This window comes from Anomaloglossus baeobatrachus, chromosome 6 (assembly GCF_048569485.1).
Source record: "Anomaloglossus baeobatrachus isolate aAnoBae1 chromosome 6, aAnoBae1.hap1, whole genome shotgun sequence".
In the NCBI taxonomy this organism is placed as follows: Eukaryota; Metazoa; Chordata; class Amphibia; order Anura; family Aromobatidae; genus Anomaloglossus; species Anomaloglossus baeobatrachus.
The window spans coordinates 349,606,145-349,625,776 of record NC_134358.1 but is presented as its reverse complement, the minus strand read 5'-3'; the positions used below and the strand labels follow the sequence as shown (position 1 = coordinate 349,625,776).

The 19,632-nt window shown below is 44.6% G+C and overlaps 1 protein-coding gene across 6 annotated transcripts in view; it reads right to left on the bottom strand.

The window, feature by feature from the left end:
- Positions 1 to 19,632, bottom strand: part of RECK (reversion inducing cysteine rich protein with kazal motifs) — a 1,668,523-nt gene that overhangs the window by 287,021 nt on the left and 1,361,870 nt on the right. For 3 of the 6 annotated variants that reach the window (XM_075314990.1, XM_075314992.1, XM_075314994.1), the window contains one exon: positions 14,917 to 15,300. The exons of the other annotated variants lie outside the window; for them this stretch is intronic. In XM_075314990.1, coding sequence (XP_075171105.1) covers positions 15,001 to 15,300 — 300 coding nt within the window. In that variant the 3' untranslated portion in view covers positions 14,917 to 15,000. Of the gene's footprint in view, positions 1 to 14,916; positions 15,301 to 19,632 lie in introns of those variants that run through there. 6 annotated transcript variants of the gene reach the window in all.

Sequence of the window (19,632 nt, the reverse complement as noted above, 5' to 3'; positions counted from 1 at the left end):
GGAAAAGGAACATCCCCAGTCTACAACATTTCATTACAGAACTCAATTCAATCAGAGAGGAACTCTCCTTTACTTCCACACATAGCTCAACAGACACTGTGTTTTAAGACACCAGAATCACAAAAAAACAAAATCACACAGGTAAACTTACATCAGACATTTACACCAAACGTATGTACTGTAATGGACTTTTATCATTCGACAGCTGCCACCCCAAATCCACCAAGAATAGCCTACCACGTTCCCAATCTAAAAGGTAACCTGTATTGTGTCAGACAGGGAGGTTTTACCTCAGCAACTACAAGACATGTCCATTAACTTCCAAGAACGACACTACTTGGACAACCTCTTAAGAGCAGAGGTCCAACGGGTTCTATTTCCACCCACAGCCACAAGCAATCCTAACACGGATTCAGAACAGGTTCCTTTTGTATATGAATACCATCCCCTGGTACCCATGGCACAACATATTAAGAAATACTGGCCTTTATAATCCAGAGCTCATCCAGACATCACACCCTTTAAATCTCCCCCCCTCATGTGCATGAAGAAACCCAAAAACCTAAAGGACCACCTCATTAGACCAGACATTGGACCCTTATAAAGTGGTCCCTTACAGACACACCTGGGTACCCATCGGCCTGACCTAACATTACCAAAGGTAGTTCTGTGACCCACCCCAGGACAGGCAAATCCTATCCCTTCAAGGATTTCTATAAATTTGACACCAAATTTTCTATATACTGTATGTGATAAAATGCCCCTGTGGTTTTCTCTATGTTGACGAGACCATCCAACATGTTAGAGACAGAATTGCTAGCCACAAGTCTACTATACGTTGCAACAGAACCTGGCTCCCCATACCATGTCACTTTAAGGAAGCAAGGAAGCCCAACACACAGTAGCACTAGCACAGGTTTATTTACAAGTACTTGAAAGTGTTAATCGCCCTGGGCTTGGGAGCTACAATATTGAACTCCTTAAACAAAGAGAAAGCAACTGGATTTATACACTTCAGATGTTAACACCACATGGGCTCAATAGGGAAATTGATTGGTTGACTTGATATATTAATATTTTTTCTTTTTTTTACAGATTTGACTATGTGGACCTAATCCCCAATCCTCCTTCCATCCTCTCTCGCCCTGACCTTTTCTGGTAAGAATGGTTATGCAACCTTAGGCTTAGGTGCAGTTTTTATATATCAACAGACTCGAGCATAATATACAAACAACACTGGCAAGTATACAAAAGAAACAGAATAAGATAAATCACTGAACATGCCACTAGACCTGGTAAACAAATCAATCCCTTCTCCAGCCCAGGTCTGAACTTTAAACTTAATACAATGTGAAAACTTAATGAAAAGAAGAAACGGGAATCAATTAGAAAAGGAAAGCAAAGGAATGAGGAAAAAAAAGATAGAAAACATGTACCAGGGGAAGAACAAAGGGAGCAAAGGTGAAAATATACAGAACGGGGGGGCGGAGCTAGACATGGCCGTGTGAGGACACTGACTCCATGAGCTCCTCTCTATAGACCCCAAAAAACACTGGCCCAACATATATCATGGGCAAATCTACGGGCAAAAAGGCTTCTGCCCGAACTCCAAAGAAGCCCACCACCTCACAGGGCAGGGCAAAATCGGGCCCTTTCTCACCCAGCCTCAGGGTCCGGGCGCCTCGCTCCATCCGGAGCTGGAGCTGCGGCCTGTGGCTCCCACGGCCGGTGCCGGGCCTATGGTGGAAGCACAGGGATCAACGGCGAAGTCGAGGTATTCCGGAGCGGTCACGGCCTCGGTAACCCCCCATGAAGGTGAAGGACACGGCCCAGTGGAGGAGCCAAGGTCTGGCTGCAAGTACAGCCCAGAGACACCATTACAAGCTGGCGCCCGCTTACCTCCAGTCCGGGCCCTGCGGCCGCAGCGGGGTGATCCATCAGTGGCGACACCGTTGACAGCCTCACCTGCTCCATCCCCGCGAGATGCAGAGATCTTCCAGACCCGGCGACGGACCGTCGCTTCAGAGGACTCTTTCCTGGACGCAGCATCTCCCTGTTCTGCAATGCACGTGCAGACAGCCTCCGGAGCAGCGCCTGAACAGCAGCCACCATTACAGAGCCCCCAGGGAGCCGAGAAGCTGCGGCTGATGAAGCTCCCCGCTGTCACCGCCGATGAGGGTGAGTCAAGCCTGACAGGCAGCCCCGCCGCGCTGAATGCAGGACCCCCCGGCCGTCGGATATTAATGGAGAGGCCGGGTAGTGGAGGGGGCCACAGATCAGACAGAAGCAACATTTCTCCAGCTAGTGTAAACAACACCTATGTGCACCAGGTATTGCCGCCTGCAACACCCCCTTCCCCAGGAACTAGTGGAGGGAAAAGAGAGCCCCATTCACCTCCAGAGCCACAAAGTCTAGCATGGGGTGACCCCGTGGAACCGTCGTCCCCCGCCCCATCAACAGGGTGGTCCACGGGCTCTTCCTGGGAGGGTAGCCCGCCGGATGGGAGCCTGGCAGAAGCTTCTCGGCCGCAATGTAATAAGGGGCCTGGGACACTAGGTCCCCCACCTAACCGGATCACCACTGTGGCACACATCGGTGGGAACGTAAATACCCACAGGAGCCCACAATTATTATACGACCCAGCTTTACAGGACTCTATACGTTCCTTCTCAGCAACATCTTTCTCTACTAATATGATAAATGAGGACTGCCCAGCATCCCTGGCAGACATGAGATACCTCTTACAATCCATTCCTACCAAAAATGATATAGCAGCCCTGGCCAACTAAGTGGTAGCAGAATGTAAGCAAGAATTTGCCCAGCTGCGGTCAGACCTCTCCTCCCTCACACACAGGGTAGATGTACTAGCAGATCAGCAATCAACATCCCAAGTCAATGTCCAAACTATGCAGGACTCAATACTAAACCAGTCCAAGCAGATATTTGCTCTCCAAAAGCATGTAGACGACTTGGAGAATAGAAATCGAAGAAATAATCTTCGTATCAGGGGCCTACCTGAGTCAATCGCCGCCCCTGATATATCCTCAGTCCTTATTTCAATTTTTAACAACTTGTTGAAAAGGCCACCTGGGGCTACCCTAGAGCTCAACAGAGCCCATAGGGCGCTACGTCCCCCGGACCCAGGGGATCCACGTCCAAGAGATGTCGTGTGTAGGGTACACTTTTTTGCAGCAAAAGAAGCCATCCTCCAAGCAGCCCGGAAGAAAAAGTCCTTAACATATAACGGTTCTACTATCCGCATTATGCCGGACCTGTCAAGGCATACCTTGGCTCAACGGGCCACTCTCAAACCCATGCTGGATATGCTTAAAGAAAGAGGGCTCCCATTTCGCTGGGGCTTCCCCTTTTCATTGTCAGTGCAAAAAGACTCGAGGTGGTGGGTCTTGAGATCCCCAGAGGACCTCCCACTCTTCATCTCAAACCTGGGCCTACCCTCAATTACCATCCCTCAATGGCCCACCACCCTGCTTCAGCCATGGGCACCGGGAAGGCGCCCTGCCCCTCTGCTTACATCCCAGTCTCCTAGATCAGCAGGAGGCCTACCACCAAGGGGGCTGCGCGGTCATAGAACGGGAAGACCACGTTAATTGAACTAAACAGCTGTAGATGCTAATAGAATCCACTCAGTGCATTGCACATCTAGGTAATTAAGTTAAACGACTTTTCATGTTATCTAAATGCCCATCTAAGGCCCTTTAGGCCCAAATCTTTTTGTTATTTGTGCCAGTGTTTAGGGTTATATCTAATGTTTGCAGTTTAATATGGAGCCGCGATAGGCTACGTCTGACTTTTTTCTCCCCCTAATAGGTCGGGTTCCTCTGTCCTGCCCGAGTAGAGCGGACATGCTCCCCAAGAACGTTTGTTCTCAATTAGTGTTTTATGTAGGGGCTATACCCCTGCTGTCCTTTCTACCCTCATTGCTGCTGTTCCTCTGGAAAACTTGTCCTCCACTACGGGTTAATGCAGGGGCTCCTCCCTTGCGGTTCCTTCTGCCCCTACTTCTATTCTTTTCCTGCCTCCCACGGGTCACACCGTACCTTCTCTTTCTTGTAGGTGGCCGGGATGGATTAGTCTGTCCTCAAATCTCATGCATCTATAACTTTTTATTGTTTTACAGATGGCCAACCTGACAATAGTATCTTTCAATGCCAGGGGTCTGAACGTACCGGAGAAAAGAGCACAGATTCTTTACCATTTCCACAAGGATAAGGTAAAAATAATATGTTTTCAGGAAACATATTTCAAAAAGGGACATACCCCGGTCATAAAGAACAAATACTACTAGACCTGGTTTTTCTCTGATAACCCAGAGTCGCGTTCAAAGGGAGTGGCGATCGCCATTCATAAATCTCTCCCTCATCAAATCATAAATTGCAGATCGGACAGCTTGGGACGATATATTATCCTCTCACTGATAGCCGAAGACCAAACTTTCACGATAATAAATGCGTATGCCCCAAACCAGAAACAGGATGACTTCATGGTTGGCCTTGTTGACACTGCGACCCTCTTAATACGAGGTACAGCAATGCTCTGTAGTGACCTTAATGTCACTCTTGATCCCACATTAGATAACTCTAAAGGGAAATCTAGTATATCATATGCTACAATTAAACGTATAAAAAAAACCCTGCTGAGCATTCAGCTGTTTGATACATGGAGAATAGCACACCCATCTGATAGAGATTATAGCTTCTACTCCCACACTCAAGATTCATATAGTCGCATAGATTATATTTTTATACAGCACAACGTTCTCCCCTGGGTCAGACACGTTAGAATGGGCAACATATTGTGGTCGGACCATTCGCCGGTGTACTGCGAGGTTGAAGTTCCCTCTCTCCCGGCCCCTAGGGGATCATGGCGGCTTAATGAGGCCTTGCTTCTGGACGGGCTATGTACCTCTGAGGTGCAGACTGCTATTACTCAATTCTCAGAGGACCATTCAGCAGATGACACAGCTCCCACATACAAATGGGAAGCATTGACGTGCGTCTAAGGGGCATTTTCATTAAGCACGGGGCTCGCATTAAAAAAGAGAAGGCTCAGAACCTGGTAAATGCCCTCCGTAAGGTCTCAGACCTGGAGCTCGTTCACAAGCGGGCCTTATCGGCTACCACCCTACAGACCCTCCTACAGGCTAGACTGGAGGTCAAGAAAATGTTAGACTCATCATATCAGCATCTGTTACAGGTGGGGAGGGGAAAATTCTACGAGTTTGGGGACAAGCCGGGCAGATTGCTGGCTAACGCACTAAAAGAGGGGAGAGCCCACACTCTAATTCCCTGTATAAAGAATTCTCGAGATAAATTGTTATACGCTACCCCAGATATCTCTAATACCTTCCACACTTACTATTCCAAACTATATAACCTGACCCCTGATCCCCTTGAGGCAAACGGTGAACTCCCTTCAATGGCCTCTCCCTTCAAACCCCTCAACCGATCCATAACTGTAGATCTTGAGCGCCCCTTCCTACTAGAAGATGTCCTGACAGTAATCGGTAATTTACCAGGCAACAAGAGCCCAGGCCCAGACGGACTTCCTGCCAAATTCTATGAAGTATTTGCAGCACAACTTGCGCCCCTGATGCTCCTCTCTTTTAATGCCATCTCAGATGAGTTTCCATTCCCCCCCCATGCCACGACAGCTCATGTGGCCCTACTTACAAAACCCGGGAAGGACCCCACCGCGTACAGTAGTTTTAGACCAATATCATTGCTTAACGTGGATCTAAAAATATACGCTAAGCTCCTCGCAAATAGAATTAATCCCCTTCTGCCTAATCTGGTGCACCTGGACCAGGTCGGATTCGTCCCCGGCAGGGAAGCAAGGGATAATACCCTTAAAACCCTAGACCTGATTCAACATGCCAGCACCCAAAAAATTCCCATGATGATGCTATCTTTAGACGCCAAAAAGGCATTCGATAGAATTTCTTGGCACTCACTCTCCCAGACCCTGACCCACATCGGCTTCGGTCCAACCTTCTCATCCAAAATCCTGGCCTTATACCGCTCCCCGAACGCCCACTTAAAAATTAATGGTACTCTGTCAAGGCCCTTTAACATACATAACGGGACTCGGCAGGGATGCCCTCTATCCCCACTACTTTACATCTTAGTCATGGAACACCTGCTGGCGGCCATTCGTCTCAACCCCGACATACAAGGAATCAAAATCGCAAACCAAGAATACAAATGTGCCGCCTTTGCAGACAACCTCCTCATATACCTGCAAAATCCACTCACCTCTCTTCCATCCCTAATGCAGGAACTAAATCGCTTCAGCAGATGGTCCAATTTTAAAATTAATTTTGATAAGTCATAAGCCCTGAACATATCGCTCCCCCAAGACGTGGTAAACGCCGTGAAGCCAAAATTCCCCTTTAAATGGCCACCCAATGGTTGTATAGGATACCTGGGTATTATCATACCATCTGACATAGACAGGCTTTTTTCACTAAATTTTCTAAGTTTCCTGTCCAGGCTCGAGAGGGACCTAGATTCCTGGGGTCGGGGTACCCTCTCGTGGTTTGGCAGGAATAGCGCCCTCAGGATGACAGCCTTACCTAGACTACTCTATCTACTTCAGACGGTTCCGGTTCATATTCCAGCGTCTTACTGTGTAAAGGTAAAGCGTCTATTTAACCAATTTGTGTGGACTAAGTGGCGACCCCGACATGGGAGTAATGTTCTGACGAGAACCAAAGGGGTGGGAGGAGCAGGGCTCCCCTGCTGTAGGCGATACTACCTGGCGGCTGCCCACACCAGAGTCCTGGACCTTTTACATAATTACGATTCAAAACTCTGGGTTCGGCTGGCACATGACCTATGCCCCTTATCAGTCCCAACCCTGCCGTGGAATTGGCCACACCTCACCAAACATAAAACAGCAATGTCCTACAGCACCAAACAAACACTGAAATCAGTACACTCATTACCATTGAGCAAACCCCTGCTCAAGCTCTGGGGTCCTCTTATGCCACTTACGGACAACCCTGACTTTCTGCCAGGAGCATCGTCCAACAAATTTCTTGGCAGCTCAAAACAGAGGCCCCTGAGACTGGGTCAGGTGGCCCCAGACGGAGTTCTCCTCCCACTATCGGATATTGTGGGAAACGGAGACCCCAGGCTGAGGTTCCATTTTGAATATGCCCAACTCAAACACTTCATAACCACACAGGGACAAGCCGCGGGGCACCTCCCGCCTATAACTCCCTTTGAACGTATTTGTACCGGAACACCTGACACTCGACATGCCATATCAAGGATTTATAAGATAGTAACAGAGGCGATGGAGACTTCACTCCCCCGCTTCTGTACTGCGTGGGAAGCAGAGCTCAACAAGACGTTTCCCAGGGATCAGTGGGAACGATGTTTCCGCCTGACCCATAGGTCCGTAGTTGCCACAAGAATGCAGGAAACCTGCTACAAGATCCTCACCAGGTGGTATAGGGTCCCATCATCTCTTCATGTGTGGTGTCCCGAAGTTCCAGATGTGTGTTGGCGTTTCGGAGCCCAGGGGCAAGCACCATGACCCATATATGGTGACCCTGCCCAAGCCTGACGGCCTTTTGGAGCAAAGTATTGACGGCCATTCAAGAGGTCACGGGGACCATAGTCCCTAGTCGCCCTGAGGCAGTCTTGCTATTTATGTTTAAAATCTCAGAAAAAAAGTATAAAAAATCCCTCATGGGCCCCCTCCTCCAGGCCGCCAAGACTGTGATCCCACGACATTGGAAAGACCCCACTCCCCCAGCCATGGAGGAATGGGCGACAGAGGTGAATACAGTACACCATATGGAAATGGTGATGGCCCAGTCGAGAGGTCAGATAGTGGAAACCACTTCTAAATGGCTCACGTGGGAGGTCTTCCTCTCGGGCCCCAAGTTCTTAGCTTTAATTGACTCCCGGTGCTCAGACTCCTTGGCATGTATCACCCCCTAGAAAACATTTATTCATTCTCCTCTTTTAGACTCAACAGATGAAAATACCGTCCCGGTCATCACATATCCTCCCCTATACCTCTCTATTCACTGATTTACATTCTAAACCCGCCCCTCTTCTTCTGATTCCTATCTCTCACCATGCATTTCTCTGCCCATCTGATAAGCTCTTATCTGTGGTAAGACTCAGTGTCCAATTTCTTCTTACCTAATGTTGTGCAGTTGTGGAGCCTAAGGCCTGGACCTGTTGTAAAGGCTTGTTCTATTTCAATGCTATAACACCTAATATCTTATGGTATTGGACAATGTATCTATCTGTATGTTTTTTCTTTTGAAACCAATAAAACTTTAAAATTAAAAAAATAAAATATACAGAACGTCAAAAAGAAGGGGTGGGGCTCTACCCAAGGTATAATAGTTGCGTATCAACCACAGTAATCTAGCTGCCCGTGAGCAGGGCATCATATTCCACCGAGAATTTAAATCTAACCAAGAAAACCAGGTCCTATAGAAGCTCTCATGTCAATCATAAAGTGATGATGTCATATCTAGAAATGAGCGAACCGGTCGCGGTTCGGTTCAAGCTTGGTTCGTCGAACGGAGGTCGCGTTTGAGTTCGGTTTGGCGAACCGGTTCGGCAAACCACTCGAACCACATAGGAAACAATGGGAGGCAATCACAAACACATACAAACACCTAGAAAACACCCTCAAAGGTGTCCAAAAGGTGACAAACAACTCACAACACAACACAAACACATGGGAAAGTGACAAGAACAAATTCTCATGCAAAAACAAAACAGCGTTACGAGGAAAAAGAGGACGAGACACAGATATAGACATGGCATGCCCTTCTAAAATCATGAGAGAGGGGAGCCAGCACGATCTGAAATTGGCATGCATCATATAAAAAGTGAAAATTCACAGATTTATTCCAACTGTACTACAATAAAAAAATTGATCAATTATTTGCTAAAAATCTCATTTTTTTATTATAGTACAGTTGGAATAAATTTGTGAATTTTCACTTTTTATATGATGCATGCCAATTTCAGATCGTGCTGGTTCCCTTTTTTTCCCTTCTAAAATCATGTAAAACACCGCAAGGTGACTCCAAGCGGAGTCTCCCTTTGTTCCAAAAATTGGGCCACACAGACACCCCTTCAGTGGCAGCACTTGTGCCCCAGTTGTACACTTCACAGGTAGATTTGCATCAGGCACATTCAAAAATACGCCATCCTTAACCATCCCCAGGATGACACCGGGGTAGGTAGCAAAGTCTTTGCTGATCCCAGATCTGTTCATCTTGGATCATTTTTAGAAACACAGCAAGCAGGGGTTAGTCCAAGCAGAGTCTCCCTTTTTTCCAAAAATTGGGCCACACAGACACCCACCCCTTCAGTGGCAGCACTTGTGCCCCAGTTGTACACTTCACAGGTATATTTGCATCAAGCACATTCAAAAATACGCCATCCTTACCCGTCCCCAGGATGACACCGGGGTAGGTAGCAAAGTCTTTGCTGAAACATGACTTGTTCATCTTAGCTCCTTTTTAAAAACACAGCAAGCAAGAGTTACTCTAAGTGGAGTCTCCCTTTTTTCCAAAAATTGGGCCACACAGACACCCACCCCTTCAGTGGCAGCACTTGTGCCCCAGTTGTACATTTCACAGGTAGATTTGCATCAAGCACATTCAAAATACACAAGCATTTACTCTCCCCAGGATGACACAGGGGTAGTAAATTCCTTGTGGATCCATGACTTGTTCATTTTGATGAACGTTAGTCTGTCCACATTGTCACTGGACAGACGCGTGCGCTTATCTGTCAGCACACACCCAGCAGCACTGAAGACACGTTCAGAGACAACACTGGCAGCTGAACACGACAAGATCTCCAAGGCGTAAGTGGAGAGCTCTGGCCATTGTTCAAGATTTGAAGCCCAAAATGAGCAAGGCTCCATTTGCAAAGTCATGGCATCGATGTTCATTTGGAGATACTCCTGTATCATCCTCTCCAGCCGTTGACTATGTGTCAGACTTGTTGTCTCTGGTGGCCTTGCAAAGGATGGTCTAAAAAACATTATGACAAGATTCAATAAAATTGCTGTTGCCAGCACCAGATATGGTGCTGCTGGTACGGTTAGACTGTTGAAGATGACAAGACGGTCCCATATTTGTCGAGTTACAACTGGGAGATTCACTCTGTGCACCATGGGTGTTTGGTGGAAAAGCCGAGTTAAGATCGAGTAACAGCTTTTGCTGATACTCCTGCATACGTGCGTTCCTTTCTATGGCTTGAATTATGTCACAAAATTTGGACTTGTACCGGGGATCTAATAGTGTGGCAAGCCAGTACTCATCATCACTTCTAATTTTGACAATACTAGGGTCATGTTGGAGGTAGTGCAGCAAGAAGGCGCTCATGTGTCAGGCGCAACACGTGAGCCATACAAGGCACGTGTGTCACCTTGCCCAGGCGAAGGGCCGCACCCAAGTTTGTAGCATTGACACACACGGCCTTACCAGGCTGCAGGTTGAGTGGAGACAACCATTTACCAAACTCAGTCTCCAGAGCTGCCCACAACTCAGCCGCTGTGTGACTCTTAGTTCCAAGACATTTCAAGACAAAGACCGCCTGATGCCGTTGCGCTCTGCTGCCAGCATAGTAATGAGGGGTGCGTGATTCCTTCTGCGCAGTTACAACGCTGGTGGCCTGACCAGGCAGGCTTGGGGCGGAGGTGGAGGACCCAGACGAGGTTGAGGAGGCAGAAGCAGTGGAGGAACTTGGACAGACAGAGGATTGACACACAAGTCGTGGGGACGGCAAGACTTGTGCAGCAGACCCTTCACCATCTATCACCATAGTTACCCAGTGCCCAAGACGAAAAAAGGAAAAATCAGCTCACCCAGATCAAATGGAGACTCTGATGAGGGACAGGTGCACGGTGAGGCCGGCCCGGCCAGGGAACTCCAGGAAAAAGGAAAGAATCCAGCACTCGTGTCCAAGATGTATAGTAAAACTTGATTTTTATTCAGATTTCCATAATAAAACAGATCTGAATCATATCCAGAAGTATAAAAAGGTCCCCATAGAAGATGAGATAAGATGACAGGGATTACGCGTTTCGAGCTACATGCTCTTAATCTCTATCCATATAGATTAGAAAACCAAATGGAGATTTAAAGGAAAGGGGAAGGGGAGGAGAAATAAAAACGGATATGACACCATATAGAGAAAAGAAGGAAAAGAGGTCAGACTTATGTACAGGCAAATACCACCGGTATATATCAAAGCATAATTGCTATACATATCACATGAGCAGCAAAACACATATAAGTAGAATGGATATTATGACAGCGATATGCAAACACAAAAACATATCCATAAATATATATCCATAAATACGTATATATGCATATCACTAATTTTTACCAAACTCATAAATTCCAATTTACATCATATGATGGAGAAAGTGAAAAAATATTATTTTTTCCATTTTATAATTTTGTAAAAAATGCAGAGAGAAACTTGTCATTATTCATGAATTAAAATAGGGAGTGTTAATATACAGAACATCCATATATATATGAATCCATAAGGAAGAACACACACTAATATAGATCAGATGAAAAACACATCATTTTATCCAAAAAATAATATATCACGATTTAATACATTAGTATATATTCCTTAGTTCATCCCTCAAATTCATACCGTGGGGGGCTCTGGTCTCCATTAAAAAAATCCATTTTGCCTCTTTCCTGCGCATAATTTTTGTGATATTGCCCCCTCTATATGGTAGCACAATTTTTTCAATAGCATTTACACGGCAGCTATTCGTGCAGCCACCGTGAACAGAAATAAAATGTTGTGAAGCACCCGAAGGGCTTCTGCTGCTTCTGTTACAGGCATCATATAGGTGTTCTGAAATCCTTTTTCTTAGACTGCGGCCAGTGCTCCCAATATATTGAATGTTACATATATCACATGTAATAAGGTAAACAACATGAGTTGTGCTACAATTAATAAAAGAATTGATATTATATTCATTTTTTGTTACACTAGATACAATTTTTTTCGTATTGGACATATACTTGCACAAACTGCATGCCTTCTGTCCACACCTATATGAGCCTGTAACAGACAGCCAATTATGAGGATTAATTTTATTGCGATTAGTGTGATCACTTGGGGATATAGTAGAGGCAATGGTATTATTTCGTTTTGAGACAAACTTTACTCCCTCCTCAAGAATGTTCTTAATGGTATCATCTGTACTAAGTATAGGAAGATATTTTTTTATAATATTTACAATGGAGTAAAAATCTGTGCTGCATTTAGTGGAGAATACAATCGATGGCTGTTTGTATGTGTGATTCAATTGTTTATCCATTAAATACTGGTCTCTAGTCTTAGAATCTGCACGTATTTTAGCCTTAGAAATAATCGCATCAGAAAAGCCCCGACAGAGAAACCTCTCCTTAATGATCCTGCATTCATTCACATACGCTTCTTCTGATGAGCAGCATCTCCTCGCCCGAATGAACTCTCCTGTGGGAATGTTATTCACCACATGTTTCGGGTGACAGCTATTAGCGTGGAGTAGAGAATTCCCTGCCGTCGGCTTTCTGAATAGATTACATGTTACAGCTTCATTCTCAGGATTGGAGGAAAAACTAACATCCAAAAACGTAATTCGTTCCTTATGATATTCATGTGTGAACCCAAGATTATAAGGATTATTGTTTAAATATGTCATAAAATCCAAAATCCCTTCTTCCTCCCCTTTCCACACAATGATCACGTCATCAATATAACGGAGAAATATTGCAATATTGTGTGAAAAGGGGTTATCCACAGAAAAAAAATTCCCCTCCTCCCACCAGGACAAAAAAATGTTTGCTAGGGAGGGGGAAAATTTCGCACCCATAGCATAACCTTGAGTCTGGACATAGTAGCTACCCATAAAAGTAAAAAAATTATTTTTTAATAAAAACCAAGTAACATCCAAGATGAAATTTTGGAGATCAGATGGGTAGCCACTATATCTGGACATATGATGTTTCAAGGCTATAAGAGCCAGTTCATGAGGTATGGATGTATACAAACTGGCAATGTCACAAGTTAACCAGGTGTATCCTTTTTTCCATGCAAATTTAGAAAAAATACTTAGGATGTACTTGGTATCTCTCACATAACTAGGAGAAATTTGTGCCAAAGATTGCAAACGTGTATCCAACCACTCAGATAATCGTTCAGTTGCGGAACCAATTCCTGATATAATAGGTCTGAATTCTGGAGGAAAGCGATTCCTATGCGTCTTCGGTAAAGCATGGAACAAAGGGATAATGGAAGAAGGTGGATATAAGTACTCACTCTGCTTCACCGAAATCACACCAAGTTGTACACCCTCCTCCAGAATTCTAGATAGACAACCTTTAACTCCCTCACTGGGGTTATTAGAGATTTTTTTATAGATGGAATTCTCCCTAAGCATTTTATTTAATTCCATTAAATAGAGTCCGACATCTAATACCACGACAGATCCACCTTTGTCAGATCTTTTAATAACAATATTATTGTTCTCCCGTAACTGAGACAAGGCGGTCTGTTCATGTAAACTCAGATTGTGTTTAATGTTTTTTTTATTTTTCCTTAATTTAATTAGTTCGGACTCTATGACATTCTGGAAATCCTCCATACTAGTAGTTTTAGAGTGTATGGGATAATAATCTGAATTGGGGACTCGGTTGGAAAACTGTATATCACAACAATTTTGAGGTTCCATACTCAGATCAGAAAGGTCACGCAATATAGTTAAAGACATTTGTTCAGGAAATGTGGTAGGAAGAAATTTGCAAGGTAGGTTAGTTTCATCAGAACATGCAGATTCAATATCATTACAGAAAAAATGTTTATTGATGGTTAAGCGTCTAATAAATTTATTAATGTCCATAAGTGTTTCAAAAACATTGAATCTCGTAGTCGGAACAAAGTTCAAGCCTTTTTGTAAAACACTCATTTGGTCATTACTTAGGATATTGGCTGACATATTCAATATAGTGAGATCATTATGATCTCCTAGTAATTTCCCCTCAGAGTCCGATGAAAGAATATGTCCTTTTCTATTACGGTGTTTCCGTCCGGCCCGTCTGAGATGTTGTTTTTCTTTTTTGTTGTTTTTTTGGATATTTTTCTTGTGCGTTTTTTGACATATTCATCTGAGCATTCCGTGTGTCCAATAAAGATTGTCCTTCAGAGTCAGAAGTATCAATGTTGTTTTCAGAGGAATCCATTTCCGTGGAAGAAAAACTCACCCTCTTTCTAATGATTGATCTGGGTGTTGTATGTTGTCTGTAATGTCTTCGAATCTGTGGCCAATCGTACACCTGATCATTCTCATAATCAAAAACATCTCTTTTGAACTTTTTTTCTTTCTTGAGAGTAATAGAATCTTCCAATTTTGATAGGTTATTACTGATTTTTTCTTTGAGAGTGGTAAATTGTGGGTTATTAGAAAAAGTCTTTAATTCGTTCTCAATCTCTTTGACTTTCAATTCTGTCTCATTTAATTTCAATAGTTCTCTCTCCGTAATAAGCTTAATGAGTTTAAGGGAGCATTCAGAGAGGACAGTGTCCCATTCCTTTAGAAAAATGGCATCAAACTCAGTGGTGGGGCGTTTTTTTATCCTTAGCCCTCTAGGGATCATTTTTTGATCTAAATAGGCAGATAAAGTTTTATAGTCCCACCACGTTTTCAGTCGGGACGACATATGTTTTTCCAATTGATGCATTAGAGTATTTAAGTCACTTTGATCCTGTGAGATCGTATCCCCAGTTTTATGTAGAAAAATGTTTGCTGCTCTATTCAGTCTTGTCTGACAATTGACATTAAAGAAATCATCGGTATGTGTAGAGATATTAGGATTAGGGGTCTCCATATTCTATATAGTGTGATCAAACAAGATTTCATAAACGTCCTTCGGTATAATCCAATAACAAAGTTCACACTATATATATATTCAGTAGGTCAGGGGAGCACGAAGGCCATGGCAAGTAACAAGACGAAAAAAGGAAAAATCAGCTCACCCAGATCAAATGGAGACTCCGATGAGGGACACGTGCACGGTGAGGCCGGCCCGGCAAGGGAACTCCAGGAAAAAGGAAAGAATCCAGCACTCGTGTCCAAGATGTATAGTAAAACTTGATTTTTATTCAGATTTCCATAATAAAACAGATGTGAATCATATCCAGAAGTATAAAAAGGTCCCCATAGAAGATGAGATAAGATGACAGGGATTACGCGTTTCGAGCTACATGCTCTTAATCTCTATCCATATAGATTAGAAAACCAAATGGAGATTTAAAGGAAAGGGGAAGGGGAGGAGAAATAAAAACGGATATGACACCATAGAGAGAAAAGAAGGAAAAAAGGTCAGACTTATGTACAGGCAAATACCACTGGTATATATCAAAGCATAATTGCTATACATATCACATGAGCAGCAAAACACATATAAGTAGAATGGATATTATGACAGCGATATGCAAACACAAAAACATATCCATAAATATATATCCATAAATACGTATATATGCATATCACTAATTTTTACCAAACTCATAAATTCCAATTTACATCATATGATGGAGAAAGTGAAAAAATATTAATTTTTTCATTTTATAATTTTGTAAAAAATGCAGAGAGAAACTTGTCATTATTCATGAATTAAAATAGGGAGTGTTAATATACAGAACATCCATATATATATGAATCCATAAGGAAGAACACACACTAATATAGATCAGATGAAAAACACATCATTTTATCCAAAAAATAATATATCACGATTTAATACATTAGTATATATTCCTTAGTTCATCCCTCAAATTCATACCGTGGGGAGCTTTGGTCTCCATTAAAAAAATCCATTTTGCCTCTTTCCTGCGCATAATTTTTGTGATATTGCCCCCTCTATATGGTAGCACAATTTTTTCAATAGCATTTACACGGCAGCTATTCGTGCAGCCACCGTGAACAGAAACCCAGTGCCCAGTCAGCGACATGTAACGTCCCTGTCCATGCTTACTGGTCCACGTATCGGTGATGAAATGCACCCGTTCACACACAGAGTTTCTCAAGGAAGCGGTGATGTTGTGTGCGATATGCTGGTGTAGCGCAGGCACACCTTTCTTCGAGAATTAGTGGCGACTGGGCATCTGGTACTGGGGCAGAGCGACAGACATAAGGTCTCTAAAATCCTGTGTGTCCACCAGGCGGAAAGGCAGCATTTCGGTAGCCAAGAGCTTACAGAGGGATAAAGTCAACCTCTTAAATTTGTCATGGGTCGCAGGAAATGGCCTTTTATTTGTCCACATCTGAGGGACAGAGATCTGGCTGCTGTGTGTAGACGGTGGTGAGTAGGGTGTCCCTGGAAAAATGCAGGTTTGTGAGGAAGGTGCAGGTGTAGACATGATGTTGCCTTCATCCAATGATGGTGCTACCGATGTCTGAGAGAGCTGTACTCACGCACTTGTTTCCCCTTCCAAACCAACTGACGACGTACCAAGCAAACTGCCTGTTGGTTACAGTGGTGGAAGTTGTGCATGGAAAACCAGGTGTGACAGCTGTCCCCACAGTCCTAGAAGATGAAGAGCGCGCGGATGCACTGGAAGGGGCAGACGGTGGATGGTCCGCTCCGCTAGGCCGCATTGCAGCACGGTGAGCTTCCCACTGGGACATATGATATTTATTCATGTGACGATTCATGGAAGAAGTTGTCAAACTACTGAGGTTTTGCCCTCTACTAACAGAGCCACGACAAATTTTACATATCACATGATTTTGCGATCTTTTGCTATGTCAAAAAAGGACCAGGCTAGGCAAGGCTTAGAGGGCATGCGACCTGCTGAGCCACCCCGACTAGTGCTCAGAGGCAGAGTGGTGGCTGAGGATGCAGTTGTAGACGTGCTACCAGTACTCCTCCTCTGTCCAGGAAGGCGCAAGGTAACTTCGTCATCAGTAGCATGCTCCTCCACCGCCTCTGTTGACCTCCTCGAGTGCCTGACTGTGGGTTGACAGTAGGTGGGATCTAGAAGTTCCTCATCAAGCGTTGTGTTTGCACTCCCCTCCCCCTCAGACCGAGCCTCTTCCTGCCCTGAACGAATATTTAAGTTGTCATCCCAATCTGGTATCTGCGTCTCATCATCATCAGTATGTTCCTCATTGTCTATTACAACAGGTGTTTCAGTTTGTGAATAAGGGTAAACATTATGCTCAGAAACTTGGTCATCGCGGCCTGAATCAGAGTCACAAAGGTTCTGGGCATCACTGCAGACCATTTCCTGGTCTGTACTCACTGTAGCTTGGGAGCAGACCTCTGATTCCCAGGTTATAGTGTGACTGAACAGCTCTGCAGACTCAGCCATCTCTGTTCCACCATACTGTGCAGGGCGGTTGGAGACTTGAGAGCTGGGAGAAAGCAAGTGTGATTGGGATGACAACTCACAGGACTGGTGTTTTTTGGATGCGGTAGTTGAGGTGGAGGAGAGGGCACTTGTTGGACCATTTGAGATCCATTCAAGCATTTTCTTTTTTTGGGCAACATCTACCTTTGTTCCAGTTGTTCGTGTTCGTAAAAAAGGGAGCACATCCGATTGTCCACGGAAAGTAGTAGACATCTTACTTTTGCTGGAAGATGGCCTATCTTCAGCAGATGTTAATGGAGCTTTGCCACCTTCCCCATGGACAAACCCTTTTTTTCCTTTTCCAACACGCCTGTTCCCCTTTCCACCAGCATCTGTCATTTTGCCACTCATTTTGCTAGCGACAAGATTGTCCACTTAAAATGTGGTAGTAAAAATTGAGAGGTGGTGTAGATTGCAGCGGTGGTCTACCTTTATTGACAGCAGAATAAACAACAATAACTATCCTGGAGAATTAAACTATGGCCCTTAAAATGGCAGCACAGTTTGCTAGTATAATAGCTTAGTAAAAATGAGTTTGATTGTGCAATGCAGAGGTGCTGCAAATAGATTTGCACCAGTGGGACACTAATGAAGTCCAACAGCCACTTTTAGGATGCCACTAAGTTTCCTCAGTGCTTGGTATTATAATGGCTTTGTAACAATGAGCTTCAGTGTGCAATGCAGAGGTGCTGCAAATATCTTTGCACCAGTGGGACACTAATGAAGTCCAACAGCCACTTTTAGGATGCCACTAAGTTTCCTCAGTGTTTGCTATTATAATAGCTTAGTAAAAATGAGTTTGAGTGAGCAATGCAGAGGTGCTGCAAATATCTTTGCACCAGTGGGACACTGCACCAACCTTCTAACTTCCTAAGAAAAAAAAATAGTGTTTCAAAACTTATGCTGATGTAAAGTAGACATGAGGGAAATGTTATTTATTAACTATTTTATGTGACATATCTCTCTGGTTTAAAGACCCCGTCACACGCAGCGACGTATCTAACAATATATCGCCGGGGTCACGGATTCCGTGACGCACATCCAGCATCGATAGCGATGTCGTTGCGTGTGACACCAACGAGCGGCCATTAACGATGGAAAATACTCACCAAATTGTCCATCGTTTCAAAAAATCGTTGATTGTTGAGGACGCAGGTTGTTTGTCGTTCCCGAGGCAGCACACGTCGCTGTGTGACACCTCGGGAACGACAAACTACAGCTTTCCTGCGGCCGCCGGCAATGAGGAAGGAACGAGGTGGGCGGGATGTTACGGCCGCTCACCTCCGCCCCTCCGCTTCTATTGGGCGGCCGCTTATTGACGTCGCTGTGACGCCGCACGAACCGTCCCTTTAAAAAGGAGGCGGTTCACCGGCAACAGCGACGTCACTATGCAGGTAAGTTCGTGTGATGTCTCTTAACCATATTGTGCGCCACGGGCAGCAATTTGCCTGTGACGCACAAACGACGGCGGCAGGTACGCTCGCTAGCGATATCGCTGCGTGTGACGGGCGCAAAAATTAAAACTATGAAAATTAAAAAAAATTTTCCCAATAAACACAAAAGATATTGCACTAAATTTACCACTATCATGAAGTACAATATGTCATGAAAAAACTATTTCAGAATCACTGGGATACACTCAAGCAATCCAGAACTTTATAACTTTAAAGTGACACTGGTCAGAATTGTAAAATTTGTCTTGGGCATTAAGGTCAAAATTGTCATTGTCACTAAGGAGTTAAACTTCATCTACGTGTGTTCTGCTATGCATATATCTGATGCGGGCTTCACACGGTACAATCTATCGTGCGATTGCACGAGCGATCGTACCCAACCCTGTCGTTTGTGCGTCACGTGCAATTAGTTGCCCGTGGCGCACAAAGTCGTTAACCCCGCGTCACACGTACTTACCTCCCGGGCGATGTTGCTGTAGGCGGCGAACATCCACTTCCTGAAGGGGGAGGGACGTTCGGCGTCACAGCAACGTCACACGGCAGCCGGCCAATAGAAGCAGAGGGGCGGAGATGAGCGGGACGTAAACATCCCGGCCACCTCCTTCCTTCTACATTGCCGGCGGGACGCAGGTAAGCTGTGTTCGTCATTCCCAGGGTGTCACACGGAGCGACATGTGCTGCCACGAGAACAATGAACAACCTGACGGGCGATGTTTTGAAAGTGAGCAACGTGTCAACGA